Consider the following 18,537-nt stretch of genomic DNA (forward strand, 5'->3'; position numbering starts at 1 on the left):
ATCATCTGCTCGGGGAGAGTGGCAGACTGTGACTTTCCCACCAGCACCCGTGCCTCTTCTGTTAGCTCGTCAGAAAGCCAGTTCTCCTGGAGGCAGCTGCGTGTCCTGGTAAAGGCCACGAACTGGTCTAAGCCAGTCCTAACAATCCCATTGCCCTTTCTAGATACTCAGTTCCCCCAGCGTCTCTTACAGCCGGACGTGGTCCTCGGAGGCCATTTCAGCCAGTTAGAAATAGGGGAAAACGTCTGTGTTCTTGGAACCAGGAATGAACATGGGTAGAGCTGCAGGGACCATCCTGTGGGCCTGGGTGGATAAAGCAGCCCCGGATCCTTGACTAGGAGAACCGGATAAGGACACATGCTGGCGAGTATGAACCTGGTGCATTGTTTTCAGAAGTCCATTTAGCATAAATTTAGTAAAAACACATCCTAGGACTCAGCAATTCTGTTCCTAGCTATTTGTCTCAGAGAAGTTCTCACACAAGGGGCGTGGAGTAGAGACTGCTCTCCGTAGCAGTGTTCCTCCTGAGGGGGCCTGCAGGCAACTGGGTGACCACTGCTGGGGAAGTGATAGGCGGGCTGTGAGAGGTGTGCCCTGCAGATACTAGGTGGCAGCTGTGAGTACTCAGAAATACGGACAGGTCTTAAAACATGATGCTGAGTGGTAATATAATACTCTTTAAATAATTTAAAGCATTCACATAAAGCAAAAGTGCGTATTTTACACACAGATATTGATAATGGACATGCATCATGGCCCAAAATGGTGGAAGAAGGAAAGGGGAGTGAGTAGTGGGAAAAGGAGGTGAAGAAACTGTGTGGCTGGCGGGGGCTGTGGGGGGATGAAGACACAGGGAGTCAGGTTTCCGGGCACTAACGTTAAATGTCCCTGACAGGCACACCACCAGATTCCTATTGTGCTGGTACAATGACTTCATAAAATGTTATTTTAGTGGGAGCCTGGCTCAGGCCTCTGGGCTTTATGAAAAATTTCACTTTTCTTAAGCTTCAAGACATTTCCGTTTTCACTAAGATTTAGCTCCGATTCCCTGCCCTGAACAAATGTCCCCACCGCTGCCCTGCGTGCCAGGCTAATTATCCCACACTGTTTCCTTTCTCCTCTTTTTCTCACCTCCGAGGAGTTAACTGCCTCACCCAAACCTAACACTCTGCCTCTGACTGGGTCCCTCCTGTCCTGCTTTAGGAGTATCTGTGCTCCATGTTCATTCATTCATTCCCACAACCAGCACTTACTAAGTAGCTACTACTATCTTGAATATCTGCGCCATCAGCTACTTTCCTAATGCTAGGTCTTTCTTCACTGCCATGACGGGCCTCACTCTCGTCTAAATTCTCCGCCTTTTCTGGCTTATCTGTAGCTCCTCAAAGACCTAAGGGCGCTCAGGGAAGGGTGACCAGGCAAGGTAAACAGTCAGGATAGGATTCTTGGGGCACCTGTGCACCGACTGAAGGTTTTGTGTAATGCGGATAACGGTAGGTCACCGTGGCATGGGACCTCCTGTGATTACAGAAGTGAGAGTTACTTTCCTACATGATCCCAGGGAAGCAGCTCCAGACCAGTTGGTTTCTCTGGTTCCATTCCAATCTGTTCCGACAGCTGCAGGATCTGTCCCACATACAACCATGGACACTCACCTGTCGGGTATTCCTGGGGCCTCAGCACCATGCTCCACTTCTTGAGAAGTTTCTTTCTTTGCATTAAATAATCCATCTTTAGTTACAACTTCTTCAGCTAAAATAATACAATAATTTAAATGTCATCTGTTGCCTGAACTGAGAAAGAAGAAAAAATCTCCAGAGCAGGGAACAGGATTTTTTCTTTTTTTTTTTTTAAAGATTTTATTTATTTTTCAACAGAGAGAGAGAGAGACAGCAAGAGAGGGAACACAAGCAGGGGGAGTGGGAGAGGGAGAAGCAGGCTTCCCTCGGAGCGGAGCCCGATGCGGGGCTCGATCCCAGGACCCTGAGATCATGACCTGAGCCGAAGGCAGACGCTCAACGACTGAGCCACCCAGGCGCCCCAGGATTTTCTTTTTCAGTGAGCTCTACGCCCAACGTGGGGCTCAGAATCACAACCCCGAAATCGAGAGTCACCTGCTCTACTGACTAAGCCAGCCAGGCGCCCTGGGAACGGGATTTTCAAATTAACATAATCATCAGGTGTCCCAGAAGTGCTGTCACAGCGGTCCTCCAAAGTCTGGCACAGTGTGGGAAGGTAATACACGAAAGGTCAGTTAGCTGGGGAGAGAGTCTACCAAGCTCTGTATTTAAAGAAAATAATATGTGGATAATAGTCTGCTCAGAGTGTGAAGAGAACGTCTCTGAGATAAAGAAGGGTTCAGGCAGAGGAGTGTGTGGGGCTTCCAGACACAAAGAGATGTCTGCACATGACAATTACATGGAACCCTTTATAGGGAAGAAAATGGAAGCAGAGGAGCCGTGAGGGATTCAGGGAATGTGGAGGGATGAGCAGAGAAGATAACAAGAATCAATAAGCTGAGTGATTAGTGACAGAAGAAGATAACGTGATGGGGAGGGATGCGAAATGGTAAGGGCTGAGACAAGCCTGCAAGCAGAGGACAGAGAAGGAAGGGAGGGCGATGGCGCGCAGGGAATGTCGGCTCCCAAGGGCCAAGTCAGAGTTATGGGACACGGTGCGCCCAGACACGGGACCCGCCAGAGGCTGCCCTCACCCATCAGATGGGCTTTGGTAACCTTCCCCTGAGTGAAGTCCCCACAGGGGCCCCCGGGAGCCAGACTCCGAGGTGGCCGCTGCTCTGCCACAAGGGCCTGGGCAGCTTCTTCCTCAGTCTTCACTGATGTCTGCAAAGGCAAGACAGCTTCGTAGTCTTCCCTGTGGTAAGGATGGGGGGGGGTCCCGTTGTGAAGGGCGTGGACACCCCCCCCCCCCCCGTAGAGCAGTAGTGCAGCCCCTCGGCAGGGCCGTGCTCTCTCTCAAGGTCTCAGGGGGATCGTCCTTGCTGCCCCACTGGCCACTGGCGGTTGGCAGGAATCCGTGTCCTCCGGCTTGTAGATGTGTCACCCCAATGTCTGCCTTCACACGGCCCTCTCCTAAGGACACCACTCACCAGATCTGGGGCGCCCCCCACATCCAGAATGACCTCAACTTACCTTCATCACACCTACAGACAGGTACCTGCAGTGTTGGGGCTGCAATACATCTTTCAGGGGGACACAGTTCCACCCACATCATCAACTATATTGATTTAAAAACATGTACAGGTGATTTTTATTTTCTATACAATTATTTTCATAAAGATAAAGTATTTGTTAAAGAATAGAAGGCACTGAGTTTCACAAAATTAAGAACTAATTAGAAGTCACAAAAAAGGACCAAGTGAAGACAGGACTCCACAAGGACCATGTTTTGAGAAAGCTGATTCAGCAACACAGGACTTAATGGAAGACTTAATTATTTTTTAACTAAATGACTAGGAAAATGAGTGAACCACTGAGAGATTAAGGAAAAAAAAGGTCCATTTGTGGTGATGTGAAGTTTTGCGCTGGATACACAGAATGAACGTTACCATCATAAATGTTAGGTCTGTGCAAGGACACCAAGAATAGAAAGGAAGAATCCCGGAGGCCAGGTAGGGGAGACAAGGCAGAGGCCCCCAAAGCTAAGAGTGGAGGCATTTTCTGAACGCAAGGGTCTAACTGGCCCTTCCCTCTCATACTTGACATGTGGCTAAACACGGCATAGAATAGGCAAGGGCACGTCATTCACACGCCCCCGGCAGGAGGCATCCGTGGCCTGACACCTGTTCCAAGTGGAGGCAGAGGGCGGAGCTGCTTGAAAAGCTCCCCCAGGTGAAGGGCGAGGAGGAGGTGGCTGGAAAGAGGGCTGCCACCCACATTCCCATGAGCCGGGCACCCTCCTCACTTGGGACCCGGCTGCGTCCTTGCCTCTAGCTGGTCCCGGGGGAGCAGGCCCTGTCAGGGGGGGAGACCAGAGTCCCGCATGAGCCACGACAGCCGGAAGCAGTGCCCTGGGGGGGGGAGGGGCAGCCTGCACAGCCTCTGATGTGCATGAAACACTGTCTGAGATGGAACACCACAACTGTCCCCATTCTGTCCGGAATCCTAGTTCTAAAACTGCAGGGCCTCCCACCCGCACGACTGAGTGCTTGCGAACTCTTCAAGTGCTTAATAGTGATGCACTTTCACATAAAGCAAATTTTAAAGTCACAGATAAAAATAAACAGGAGGAAGAAGCTAGTGCTAAAGGGAAACTTGAGCAGAGTAGAAGTACCCGGCAAGGGGAGACAGGAAAGCGGGAGAGAACCGAGGGAACAGGAGCGGAAAGTGGCGGCGGCTGTGTGTGGATGCAGTGGAGGGGGGGGGGGCGCTCTGGGAAATGTACCCCCCCCACACACACACAGAAGCCATGTTGTGCAGGCGGCAGATGCTGGCAATCCGCCATGCTGGAAGCTGCTGATTCTAGAAGGACCCACAATGATCAGAACAGGAAGGATGACTGCACAGTGCCGGGTACCTTGCTGCTGCTTAAAAAGATTGTTTCCAACTCCAAATAATCCCAAGTCCAGATCCTCCTCTCCATTTATCCTTGCAGATTCAGGGGGATCAGAGCTAAGTGCAAAAACAGAAGTCAAGAGCCATCCAGGGAAGACGGTGGACTGGGTGGACTCTAAGCTCACCTGGTCCCATGGATACAGCTAGATAATAACCCCTTCAGTGTAAAGAACCCAGAAAATGACCCAAAGACTGGCAGAACAGATTCTCCACAAGCTAAATGTAGACAAGAGGCCACATCAAAGAAGACAGGAAGCTGGAGGTGCAAGTCAGGAGGCAAACGGACCCTCAGGACTGTCTGCAGGAGGGAGGGAGAGGGGAGAGAAGCAGACCCCCCACACCGGGGAGCCTGCGGGGGTGGGGGCGGGGGGGGGGGGAGGGATGAATCCCATAACCTCCAGCTTTGAAAACCAGAACAGGCGAATTTCATACAGTCGGCAGTGCTTAAGCTGGAACTTTAAAGATCAGCCTGCTGGGCTCTGAGAAGGGAGGGCAAGAGGAAAAGGAGTCCCCGCCCCTAAAGAGACCGCACTGCAAGCAGCCCCACTGGGATACCGCACACAAGCGCAGTCTGAGAACTGCCTGGGGTAAATGGGAGGGAGATTTGCTTACTACTCTCAGAGCGATGCTAGAGGGACAGGAATCGTTGGGAGACTTCAAGAACAAAAGCGCTGGCAGGCTCTGCTTTCCTCTGCTTCAGCCCAGCCTAGATCCACAGACGTGTGGGAGTCAGGGTAGTGCAGCACTCACCACCCAAAATGGTAACAGCAAGCCTCACCCCCCCGCCCCCCTTCTCCTACACCCACACCCCATCCATCCCTACCGCCTATGGAGTTCTGGGCAGCTGCAGTCTCCTCCTGCCGTGGACCTGCACGGCCCACACCACATGCCACGTCCACACACTCAGGGGACTCCCCTATCCAGCCTGTCGCAGGAGTTTTCTAAAGGGGGGCTCCAGGCCACCCCCCACAGCCAACCTACCCAGAAGCTGCTAACACCATGACCCTGCCCCCTCCCGTGCACCATTAGCCAGAGCCTATCCAAGCCTGGGCCACACAGCTGGCAATGTGCAAGCAACCCCAGCAGGGGCCAGCACCACTCCCAAGTGAATCCTGCCCCAGGGAGACGGTAAGGGAACAACACACACCAGTCTGATGTGGCCCCAGCAGCAGACTGGGGGCAGACATCTGGTCTGACGGCAGCTCCACCTGCCAACACAAGCTGCTTGGGGGACAACACAGGGAGAGCACCCTGCAATTTGGTGCCACTGCATCTTTGGCAAACACCCGAACTGCCTCAACTCAAGCCCCAGGCAGCCCCAGACTGGCCAGCTAACACAGGGACCAAACGCAGGCTACAACAGGCAAAGAGAGCCACTGCAAAGGACGACACTGAAGGCAAACGCAGCTCACCCACAACCCTAGGGCACACACAACAGAGAGACCCCCAGTGAAGCACCATGTTCTGATGAACAGGGAACACTGCACTGCAGGCACTCCTGGAACTCTTCATAAGGCCACTACTTACAGGAGCAGGAGACATAGCTGACCTTCCTAACACAGAAAGAGACACAGAGACAAAATGAGGAGACAGAGGAATACGTCCCAAATGAAAGAACAAGACAAAATTGCAAGACGGCCAAATGAAACAGTTAAGTAATATGCCTGATAGAATTTAAAGTAGTGATCATAAAGCTAATCACTGGACTTGAGAATAGAGTGGAAGATCTCAGTGAGACCCTTAAAGAGACAAGAAACCTAAAAAGAACCAGAGATGAAAAACAAATTAAAAATACACCAAAGGGGGGCGCCTGGGTGGCTCAGTTGGTTAAGCGACTGCCTTCGGCTCAGGTCATGATCCTGGAGTCCCAGGGTCGAGTCCGGGCTCCCTGCTCAGCAGGGAGTCTGCTCCTCCCTCTGACCCTCCTCCCTCTCATGCTCTGTCTCTCATTCTCTCTCTCACAAATAAATAAAATCTTAAAAAAAAAATTAAAAAAAAATACACCAAAGGGAATAAATAGTAGAGGAGAGGAAGCAGAAAAACAGATCAGTGACCTGTAGGATAGAGGAATGGAAAGTAATCAAGCTGAACAGAAAGAACAAAGTAATAAATAAAATAGATCAAGCATAATAACACGGACATCAGAGGTATCCCAGAATGTGAGGAGAGCGAGAAGAGGGCAGAAAATTTCTTTAAATAAGTAACACCTGAAAATCTCCCCAATCTGGAGAAGGAAACGGGAATCCAAATCCAGGAGGCACAGAGAACCCCCAATAAAATCAACCCAAGGAGATCCACACCAAGACACATGGTAATGGGTGGCTCAGTCAGTTAAGCGTCTGCCCTCAGCTCTGGTCATGATCTCAGGGTCCTGGGATCGAATCCCGCATCAGACTCCCTGCTCAGTGGGGAGTCTGCTTTTCCCTTTACCCTTCCCCCTGGCCCATGCTCTCTCTTGCTCTCATAAATAAATAAAATCTTAAAAAAAAAAGATACATAGTAATTAAAATGGCAAAAATTCATGATGAAGAGAAAATTTTAAAAGCAGCAAAAGGAAAACCATTACATAGAAAGAAAAACCCCATAAGGCTATCAGCTGATTTTTCAGCAGAAACTATACAAGCCAAAAGGGAGTAGCATGGTATGTTAAAGGGGATTCTTTGAGTGGAAAGGAAAGACCACACTCAGGAGTAAGAAAAGCAGGAAGGACATAAGGAGTAAAATTAAGTGTATCTATAAAAGTCAACCAAGGAATTCACAAAATAAAAGGATGTAAAGTATGAAACCGTATACCAAAAACGTGGAGGGGGCGAGGAGTAAAGAATGGGTTTAAATATAAGCAACCATCAACTTAATATAGACTGCTATATGCAGATGTTATATACAAACCTAAAGGTAACCACAAATCAAAAACCAGTAATATGCAAAAAACAAAGAAAGGAATTCAAATATCTCACTAAAGAAACTCAACAAACCATGAGAGAAGAAAGCAAGGGAGCAGAAAAGAACTTTAAAAAAAAAAAAGTAACCAAATGGCTCTAGCTACATACCTATCAATAAACTGATTGTAAAAGGAATAAACTCTCCAATCAAAACACAGAGTGATGGAATGGATAAAAAAGCAAGACCCATCTATATGCTGCCTACAAGAGACTTCAGCCCTAAGTCACATGCAGATGGAAAGTGAAGAGATGGAAAAGCAGTTATCATGCAAATGGAAGTGAAAAGAAAAGTGGGTAGCAACACTTCTATCAGACAAAATATACTTGAAAACAAAGATTGAAACGAGACAAAGAAGGATATTACATAATAATAAAAGGAACAATCCAACAATACGACATACTACTTGTAAATATTTATGTACCCAATATGGGAGCACCCAGATATTTAAAATAATTATAACAAACATTAAGAAACTAATTAATAGTAATACAATAGTAATAGGGGACTTTAACACCCCACGTACATCGATGGACAGATCATCCAAACAGAACATCAACAAAGAAACAGTGGCTTTGAATGACACTGGACCAGATGGATCTAACAGATACAATCAGAACATTTCATACTAACACAGCAAAATACATTCTTTTCAAGTGCACACAAAACATTCTCCAGAATGGATCACATATTGGGCCACAAAACAAGTCTTACAAATTCAGAAAGACTGAAGTCATGATCATTTCAATAAATGCAGAAAAAATACTTGACAAAGTACAACATTCGTTCATGATACAAACCCTCAAGAAGGTTTAGAGGCAACATATCTCACCCTAATAAAGGCCATATATGAAAAAATCAAAGCCAACATCATAGTCAATGGTGAAAACCTTAGAGCTTTTCCCCTAGGATCAGAAACAAGACATGAATTTCTACTCTCACCACTTTTATTCAACATAGTACTAGAAGTATTTGCCACAGCAATCAGAACAGAAAAAGAAATAAAAGGCATCCAAATTGGTATTGGAAGAAGGAAAACTATTTGCAGATGACATGATACTATATAGAGGAAACTCTAAAGACCGCCAGAAACCTATGAGAACTGATAAATGAAGTCAGTAAGGTCACAAGGTGCAGTGGTCCGCTGCATTTCTATACATACACTTATAACGAAGTAGCAGAAAGAGAAATTAATAAAACAGTCCTATTTACAACTGCACCAAAAATAATGAAATCCTGGGAACAAACTTAACCAAGGAGGTGAAAGACCTGTACTCCGAAAACTATCAAACATGGGTGAAAGAAATTGACAGTGACACAATCAGAAAGATACTCATCCTCATGTAGTGGAAGAAGAATTATTGTTAAAATATCCTTACCAGACAAAGAAATCTACAGATTAATGCAATCCCGATCAAAGTACCAACAGTATTTTTCACAGAACTAGGACAAATAATCCTAAAATCTGTATGGAACCACAAAAGTTCCCAAATAACCAAAGCAATCTTTAAAAGAACAAAACTGGGGGTGTCACAATCTCAGATTTCAAGCTATACTCCATAACTGTATTAATTAAAACAGTATGGTACTGGCACAAAAATACACACATAAGTCACCAGAACAGACTAGAGATCCCAGAAATAAACCCACGATTTTATGGTCAATTAATTTTCGACAAAGTAGGTAGACTATGCAGTGGGAAAAAGGCAGTCTCTTCACAAATGGTGCTGGGAGAACTGGACAGCCACATATAGAAGAAGGAAACGCAACACTTTCTGACACGATACACAAAAATCCTAGACAAAAGCACAGGCAGTAATGTCTCTGACATCGTCCGTAACATTTTTTTATATGTCTCCAGAGGCAAGGGGAAACAAAAGCAAAAATAAACTTTTGGGACTTCATCAAAATAAAAAGCTTCTGCACAGTAAAGGATACAATCAACAAAACTAAAAGAAAAACTACTGAATAGAAGGTATTTGCAAATGACATATCCAAAATATATAAAAAACTTACACAACTCAACACCAACAAAATAATCCAATTAAAAAATGGGCAGAAGACACAAACTGACATTTCTCCAAAGACGACATACAGATGGCAAACAGATACATGAAAAAATGCTCAACATCACTCATCATCAGGTAAATGCAAATCAAAACTATGAGATACTACCTCACACCTGTCTGAATGGCTAAAATCCAAAACTCAAGAAACAAGTGCTGGTGAGGATAGGAAAAAAAAGTAACCTTTCTGCACTGTTGGTGGGAATGCAAACTGGTGCAGCCACTATGGAAACAGTATGGAGGTTCCTCAAAAAATTAAAAACAGACCTACTCTATAATCCAGGAATCACACTACTGCATATTTACCCAAAGAATATGAAAACACTAATTCAAAAGGATATAGGCACCATTACATTTAAGCAGCATTATTTATAGTAACCAAGTTATGGAAGCAGTCAAAGTGTCCATCCACAGATGAATGGATAAAAAAAATGTGGTATGTTTCTACAATGGAATATTACTCAGCCATAAAAAAGAATGAAATCTTGCCATCTGCAACAACATGGAAGGATCTCTAGATTAGTATAATGCTAAGTGAAATAATTCAGAGAAAGACAAGTACCATATCATTTCACTCATATGTGGAATTTAAAAAACAAAGGAAAAAGGAGACAAATCAAAAACAGCCTCTTGGGGCACCTGGGTGGCTCAGTTGGTTAAGCCTCTGCCTTTGGCTCAGGTCATGACCCCAAGGGTCCTGGAATGGAGCCCTGCACTGGGCTTCTTGCTCAGCAGGGAGTCTGCTTCTCCCTCTCCCCTAGCCCCTTCCCCCAGCTCGTACTCCCTCCCTCTTGCTCTCTCAAATAAAATCTTATACAGGAGGCAAAAGATCAACCTAAGGAGGTCCACACCAAGACACATAGTAAATAAAATGGCAATAAGTCATCATAAAGAGAGAATTTTATTTTATTTTTTTAAGATTTATTTGAGAAAGCATGAGCAGGGGGAGGGGCAGAGGGAGAGAGAGAAGCAGACTACCCGCTGAGCAGGGAGCCTGGTGTGGGGCTCGATTCCACGACCCTGAGATCATGACCTGAGCCAAAGGCAGAAACTCAACTGACTGAGCCACCCAGATGCCCCAGCACCCAACTTTTTAATGAGAGGCCAAACTTTAACAACCCTGCAAGATATTTCCACGTGATCTCCCCATTCTTCCCCACATTCTCGTTAAAGAAACCCTACCTACCCTTTTGCCATGCTGGTTGACTTACTATCCCTTGAAAATACCAGCACAGGAAGAGGGGATGCCAATAGCCTGGGAAATTGGTCTTCAGTTCATGTGGTCTCAGGTAACCTGGAGAAATGTGCTGGGATTATAGCTGGTAGGCAGGCCTTTAGCTAGAATCTCTAGAATATTCAGGAGGAGCTAAAAGGATATATATATTTTAAAAAGCACTTGAAAATGCCAAGGCATGCTTCCTGAGGGCCCAGAGAGCATTGCCATCCCAGTCACACACACCACAGCGCTGGTGCCTCCCTGTGGGGATACAGGAAACCATCGGAGGCCACCACTCTGCCCAGAGTGCCCCAGGGTCTGGTTCCATAAGCCATCTCAGGCAACTTTTAAGCATTTACTTACATGAAACAATCTCATATCCTACGACCACTGCTATCTTTTGGTCAATTATCATCACCATTCTGACAACTGCCCACCTCCATTCATTACCCCTCTCCCATCTCCAGGCAAAATGAAATCGCTTTCAGCAGATGAATGTTCATTGTCTTCTAGGTAAGTAGGAGTGTCTACCCACTATGGGGCTCTCTACCATCTCTCAACTTCTTCACATCAACAAACCATTCTGGGGCTTTATGTAATGCTCGTTTTTCATAGCTGAAGAAATATGAGAGAACCATCAGCCTTGTAAGTAGGGAAATATCAAGGCCTATTTATGCTACATGATATGGTAAACACCATAAGTAATATGAGCCCTATACATTTCATCTCTCTCTGATGATTTTATTACATGAACCATTTATTCTACACTTACTGTCAAAATATAAGCATTCACAGATTACCAACGTGGTGATTGGTAACCATGACTGGGGTAAATCATATACCCTCTGAGATCGTATGCATAATTTTGCATGTACCTGCAATTTCCAGGGAGGAGAGTCAAGTTTTCAACAACTTCTGGGGAAAAACTAGTAGCACCCCTCACCAGAGGTTAAAAAACACTGCACTGTGGAGTTCGAAGGTCTCCTCTTTGAACTTTCTGTGTACTTTTTCTGTTCTCAATCCATCTGCAGACTGTAAACTTTGTATTCTCTGCATGGCTTACCCTATTGCCAGAGGCCTGCACAGAGCTAAACAATAACCAACAGCTGGGGTGGTTTACCTGGAGGTGAAGCCTGAAGATGGAAAGTGGGGGAGCCCTGCACACAGGAGACTGCATTCCAAATGGAAAACACAGAGAACCTGCTTAAGCCCAAAGCTGCATTTAAAATGACGCAAGATTAGAGGCAGGGAAGATACTGAAGAAAATGTTACTACGGGAAAAAGGTAAGTTTATGGAAAGCTGCCACGTAAATATCTAAAACACCCACAAGTATCGAATTAGAGGTGTAGAGCAGAGGTATGTAGCAGAGACACCTCTGGTCAGGAGGTCAGGTGACTTGAATTCCAGATGTTGCTCTGCCGCTGTCGGCCCTGCACAAGTCATTAAACAACTTGAGTTTTGGTTTCCCAACTACTGGGAAGGGTATTGGACAAGAAGATCTTAGGATTCCGACATTTTATAATTCCAAATGTCCTTAGAAGCTTGCTTAGACACAGGGTGAGACAAAGAAAAAACAAAATATAAAAAGTGGAGGACACAGATACAAAAGCAACTGTCAGTATCTGCTGCCAACGTCCACGCTGAACACCCACCGGCACTCACCACTCACTTCCTGGGGGTTCCCTTGGCAGAGCTCTGGAGGTTCACACTTCAAGGTGGTTACCCTGGGCAGGAGCTGGAGGCTCTGACACTCCAAAGAGGCTCCTTGATATTCTGTCACCAGTGGGTACATGTCCTGTCCCTGAGTATAGACAGAAGCCTGAGGACAAAAGATTCACTTTGAAAAGGCATCCTGGTGGAACCAGACTGAACAGCAGTTAGGGACATCTCCCAGAACACCAGATGGCCCCATGTTGTCTTTTAAAGAAGCAACGAGTAAGACAAATGAGCAACACAGAGACATTCATCCATGTGGTAAACAAGGACTGCACATGTACTGAGACTCAGACTTTGTTCTACACGCTGGGGTTATCATGGCAAACAAGAGACAAGGCAGACACAGAATCTCTGCCCAGAAAGAAAACAGAACAAACCCAGATGGATGCTTACACTACTGGATGGAACTTTAACGAGGAACAGGGTATATACGTGATCTCAAAACCTCTCCTAAGGATTACTTATTAATTACAAGCAGGAAAATGGTAACTTTATAATACAGAAATCCGAAAGACCCCACCTTAACCTCATCAGTAATGGGACAACCCATCACCGTGTGCCTCGTGATGTGATGCACTAAGGAGAACACATAGCTTCTGTGGGATTCTAGCCTAAATGCACAAGCTGCAGTCTATCATGAGAAAATAGAAGACAAACCCAAATTTATGAGCATTCTATAAAGTAACTGGTTAGTACTCTTCAAAAATATCAATATCATGACAGACAAAGAAAGACTATTCCAGATTCAAGCAGCTGTTCCAGATTCAAGGAGACTAAAGTAAAGGCAACTAAATGCAGCGTGTGATGCTGGACTATATCCTGGATCAGGATAAAATTGCCAAAAAAAAAAAAAAAAAACCACTACTGGGATGATATGGCAAAATGTGAACAAGGACTACTGTGTAGATAACAGTACATAACCATTTTAATTTCCTAAAACTTGATCTTTGTATTCTGGTTATACAAAAGAATGCCCTTGTTCTTCAGAAATACATCTTGAACCCTGAAGTGTTCCTACATAAAGAAGTATGGTGTCCCCAGGTAATTCTCAATGGTTGAAGAAAACACAAAGCATGAGTGTGTGTGTGTGTGTGATACACAGACCTATGCACATGCGGAGAGGATGAGGGATAGTGCTCGCACAAGAGGGCGCACATCAGAGTACAGCGTTAACAACTGGTGAATCTGGGTGAAGAGGATACAGGACTTCTCTGTGCTACTTTCCCAGATACTTCTGTCAGTTATAAATTATTTAAAAATAGAAAGTTAAAAATTAACAAATGTTCCCCAACCTGCTGTCCTGGGTCTCCTGTGTCTTTCTGTAGATCCTCCAGCACAGCCACCGCCTGCTCCCCGCTCTCCGGGGGCCGCTCCCGCACCCGGGCCTGCAGCTCCTCAGGCAGGATGGTCAGGAACTGCTCCAGCACCAGCAGCTCCACGATCTGCTCCTTGCTGTGCGTCTCAGGCTGCAGCCACTGACAGCAGAGCTCCTGGAGCTGGGCCAGAGCCTCTCGGGGCCCAGTTACCTCCTGGTAGCAGAACTGCCGGAATCGCAGGCGGCAAAGCTCCTGAGCCTGGCGGCTGCTCTCCCATAAGCCCCACGTATGCTCCCAGGTGGGGTCCTCCTCCTTCACTTTGACAAGGCTGTCTCCATTTTCAGGTGTGCAGCCTGGCAAAGCTTCATCCATGCTGGCTTAAAGGCTTAAAGGAAAAGATTCATTTAGCCCAGGTCTACACTTCAAAAATGGTTTTCCACATCCGAGGCATGAGAATGGATCTGTAACATGTTAAGTTACAAGAGCTTCAAAATTCCATGAAACATACTTTTATTTTTGTCCCCACTGTAAGTTATGCTCAGAAACTGAGCCTGCTTGCCAATGTTACCAGTGAGATTAATTAGAAATCTATCTTGAATCCAAAGGGGGTTGAGCCAGGAGGTAAGGGATGGAAAGTTAAGAATGTGAGGCAAGCAGGGTTAATAAGGATGCTTGAGCAGCCTCTACTTCAGCTGGAGAGAAGAGCATTTTATCCATGGCAGAGCCAAACATACTCTCATCTGTGTACTTCCCATAGAATATTCCACCTCAAATGCAGGGGAGGTAGACTGTTTCCAAAGTCTCCTGTCCCCTAAAATTTCTTAAGATGAGATTTTGTCACTCCTTTCATCAGGAGGTGGAGTCTATTTCTCCTTTCCTTGAATCTGTGCTGACCTAGGACTTGCTTTGGCCAAGAGAACATGGCAGAAATGGCTTTGCAAGAGGAAGTGCGTAGCAGTCCTTGGCACGCTGCCGTGAGCCTGCTGTGCTGTGAGAACGCCCAAGCTGGCCATGCTGGGTCTTGTGGGTTGGAACCCAGGGGCCCCAACTGAAGTCCAGCAGCGCCTAACTCCCAGCTGATCGCAACCACAGTAACTCCACCAGTAGAAATGCCCAGTCAACCCACAGAATCATGAAAAATAATAAGCTGAGGATATTTTAAGGCACTAAGTTTGGGGTTTCAACTTATTTTAATATAAGAATAGAAAATTGAAAAACATACTTCAAGTTCTTTCTCTCTCTCTCTTACTCTCTCCTTTTGTGATCTCATTAATCCCAATTTCAGTATACCTCTATTCCAAGAATACGCAAATCTCTGGCTGACTCCAACTCGCCTTTACATTCCTGACTCACATCTTGAAATGCCAGTAGGATCCCTTCCAGCTTCTCCTGGGTCGTAATTTCAACACATCCCAAGCTGAAATCAGAGTCCTCTCAAAGCTGTACTCACTGTTCTCCCCATTTCCCTTGGCATCACCACCATCCCCCATGCATTCAGGCTTAAAACCTGCTTCTCAGCTGCCTGGGTGCTCGGGTGTTAAGCATCTATCTGCCTTCTGCTCAGGTCATGATCTCAGGGTCCTGGGATCGAGCCCCACATCCAGCTCCCTGCTCTGCGGGAAGCCTGCTTCTCCCTCTCCCTCTCCCCCTGCTTGTGTTCCCTCTCTGTCAAATAAATAAATAATCTTTAAAACACAAAACAAAAACCAGCCTCTCTACACAGTCATTCGGAGTCCAGTCAATCCTTCCTCCAAAACACCTCTTGCAGCTATTCCCTCCCTTTTATTCCCTATTCCCATGGACATTCACAACTACAATAATGTTCTATGTGGTATCCCTGCCCCACAGGCCACTCTATCATCACTGCATTAATATTTCCGAAAGCACCATTCAGACCACGTTCAACACATCTCCCTCACCAAAAAGAGGGTTTCAACTGCTCCTTGGACTGGATTCAAACTTTCTCTGGGTTTTTACGGGTTTGTCTGTCATTCGATAAACTACCGAGCACGTCATTATTTTCTAGGCACAACGCTAACCCCATAATAAAAGGCACAGTCCCTACCCCCTTTGCAAACTCCTCACATCACTGCCATGCTGACCTGCTTGGCTCTTTCCCACCCACCTTGTCCTTCATGGCCAGGACTGCCCTCCTAGGAGGGCACATTTCCCAAGTCCCAGCGCAAACGCCACCCTACACCTCATGTCCAGAGGGAGGAAACCCGTCTGTTCTCCAGGCCATTCCCGTGAGAACCAGCCTGACCCACCGCGCCCATCCAGTCCCTCTCCGGCTCCAACCACCCCCCAACCCCACCGCCCAGGTCAGAGGTCCGGTCCACACAGCCCCAGCGAGCCCGGCTCCCGGCCCCCGAGGTCGGAGGCCCCGTCCACACGGCCCCAGCGAGCCCGGCTCCCGGCCCCCGAGGTCGGAGGCCCCGTCCACACAGCCCCAGCGAGCCCGGCTCCCGCCCCCCGAGGTCAGAAGCCCCGTCCACACGGCCCCAGCGAGCCCGGCTCCGCCCCGCGAAGACAGAAGCCCCGTCCACATGGCCCCAGCGAGCCCGGCTCCCGCCCCCCGAGGTCGGAGACCCCGTCCACACGGCCCCAGCGAGCCCGGCTCCCGCCCCGCGAAGACAGAAGCCCCGTCCACACGGCCCCAGCGAGCCCGGCTCCCGCCCCCCGAGGTCGGAGGCCCCGTCCACACGGCCCCAGCGAGCCCGGCTCCGCCTCGCGAAGACAGAAGCCCCGTCCACACGGCCCCAGCGAGCCCGGCTCCGCCCCGCGAAGACAGAAGCCCCGTCCACATGGCCCCAGCGAGCCCGGCTCCCGCCCCCCGAGGTCAGAAGCCCCGTCCACACAGCCCCAGCGAGCCCGGCTCCGCCCCGCGAAGACGGAAGCCCCGTCCACACGGCCCCAGCGAGCCCGGCTCCCGCCCCCCAAGGTCGGAGGCCCCGTCCACACGGCCCCAGCGAGCCCGGCTCCCGCCCCGCGAAGACAGAAGCCCCGTCCACACGGCCCCAGCGAGCCCGGCTCCCGCCCAGCGAAGACAGAAGCCCCGACCACACGGCCCCAGCGAGCCCGGCTCCCGCCCCCCGAGGTCGGAGGCCCCGTCCACACGGCCCCAGCGAGCCCGGCTCCGCCCCGCGAAGACAGAAGCCCCGTCCACACGGCCCCAGCGAGCCCGTCTCCCGCCCCGCGAAGACAGAAGCCCCGTCCACACGGCCCCAGCGAGCCCGGCTCCCGCCCCCCGAGGTCAGAGGCCCCGTCCACACGGCCCCAGCAAGCCCGGCTCCCGCCCCCCGAGGTCAGAGGCCCCGTCTACACGGCCCCAGCGAGCCCGGCTCCGCCCCGCGAAGACAGAAGCCCCGTCCACACGGCCGCAGCGAGCCCGGCTCCGCCTCGCGAAGACAGAAGCCCCGTCCACACAGCCCCAGCGAGCCCGGCTCCCGCCCCGCGAAGACAGAAGCCCCGTCCACACAGCCCCAGCGAGCCCGGCTCCCGGCCCCCGAGGTCGGAGGCCCCGTCCACACGGCCCCAGCGAGCCCGGCTCCCGGCCCCCGAGGTCGGAGGCCCCGTCCACACGGCCCCAGCGAGCCCGGCTCCGCGCTGCGAAGACAAAAGCCCCGTCCACACAACCCCAGCGAGCCCGGCTCCCGCCCCCCGAGGTCGGAGGCCCCGTCTACACAGCCCCAGCGAGCCCGGCTCCGCCCCGCGAAGACGGAAGCCCCGTCCACACGGCCCCAGCGAGCCCGGCTCCCGGCCCCCGAGGTCGGAAGCCCCGTCCACACGGCCCCAGCGAGCCCGGCTCCCGCCCCCCGAGGTCAGAAGCCCCGTCCACACGGCGCCAGCGAGCCCGGCTCCCGCCCCGCGAAGACAGAAGCCCCGTCCACACGGCCCCAGCGAGCCCGGCTCCCGCCCCCCGAGGTCAGAGGCCCCGTCCACACGGCCCCAGCGAGCCCGGCTCCCGGCCCCCGAGGTCGGAGGCCCCGTCCACACAGCCCCAGCGAGCCCGGCTCCCGCCCCCCGAGGTCAGAAGCCCCGTCCACACGGCCCCAGCGAGCCCGGCTCCGCCCCGCGAAGACAGAAGCCCCGTCCACACGGCCCCAGCGAGCCCGGCTCCCGCCCCCCGAGGTCAGAAGCCCCGTCCACACAGCCCCAGCGAGCCCGGCTCCGCCCCGCGAAGACGGAAGCCCCGTCCACACGGCCCCAGCGAGCCCGGCTCCGCCCCGCGAAGACAGAAGCCCCGTCCACGGCCCCAGCGAGCCCGGCTCCCGCCCCCCAAGGTCGGAGGCCCCGTCCACACGGCCCCAGCGAGCCCGGCTCCCGCCCCGCGAAGACTGAAGCCCCGTCCACACGGCCCCAGCGAGCCCGGCTCCCGCCCCGCGAAGACAGAAGCCCCGTCCACACGGCCCCAGCGAGCCCGGCTCCCGCCCCCCGAGGTCAGAGGCCCCGTCCACACGGCCCCAGCGAGCCCGGCTCCCGCCCCCCGAGGTCGGAGGCCCCGTCCACACGGCCCCAGCGAGCCCGGCTCCGCCCCGCGAAGACAGAAGCCCCGTCCACACGGCCCCAGCGAGCCCGTCTCCCGCCCCGCGAAGACAGAATCCCCGTGCACACGGCCCCAGCGAGCCCGGCTCCCGCCCCCCGAGGTCAGAGGCCCCGTCCACACGGCCCCAGCGAGCCCGGCTCCCGCCCCCCGAGGTCAGAGGCC

General features: G+C 50.3%; 1 protein-coding gene across 7 annotated transcripts in view; it reads right to left on the bottom strand.

Annotated features, from left to right (window-relative positions):
- The window catches only part of PGBD1 (piggyBac transposable element derived 1), a 39,219-nt gene that overhangs the window by 17,974 nt on the left and 2,708 nt on the right, over window positions 1–18,537 (bottom strand). For 4 of the 7 annotated variants that reach the window (XM_064597066.1, XM_064597067.1, XM_064597068.1 and 1 more), the window contains exons 2-4: window positions 13,806–14,214; window positions 12,460–12,616; window positions 1,656–1,752 (exon numbers count right to left, since the gene is read on the bottom strand). In XM_064597066.1, coding sequence (XP_064453136.1) covers window positions 1,656–1,752; window positions 12,460–12,616; window positions 13,806–14,201 — 650 coding nt within the window. In that variant the 5' untranslated portion in view covers window positions 14,202–14,214. Of the gene's footprint in view, window positions 1–1,655; window positions 1,753–12,449; window positions 12,617–13,805; window positions 14,291–18,537 lie in introns of those variants that run through there. The other 3 variants (XM_064597065.1, XM_064597069.1, XR_010413463.1) reach the window with 3 other exon arrangements.

The sequence above is a fragment of the Mirounga angustirostris genome, unplaced genomic scaffold (genome assembly GCF_029215605.1).
Source record: "Mirounga angustirostris isolate CCGP_5_RB_7025 unplaced genomic scaffold, mMirAng1.0.hap1 SCAF_8, whole genome shotgun sequence".
NCBI classification, from domain to species: domain Eukaryota; kingdom Metazoa; phylum Chordata; class Mammalia; order Carnivora; family Phocidae; genus Mirounga; species Mirounga angustirostris.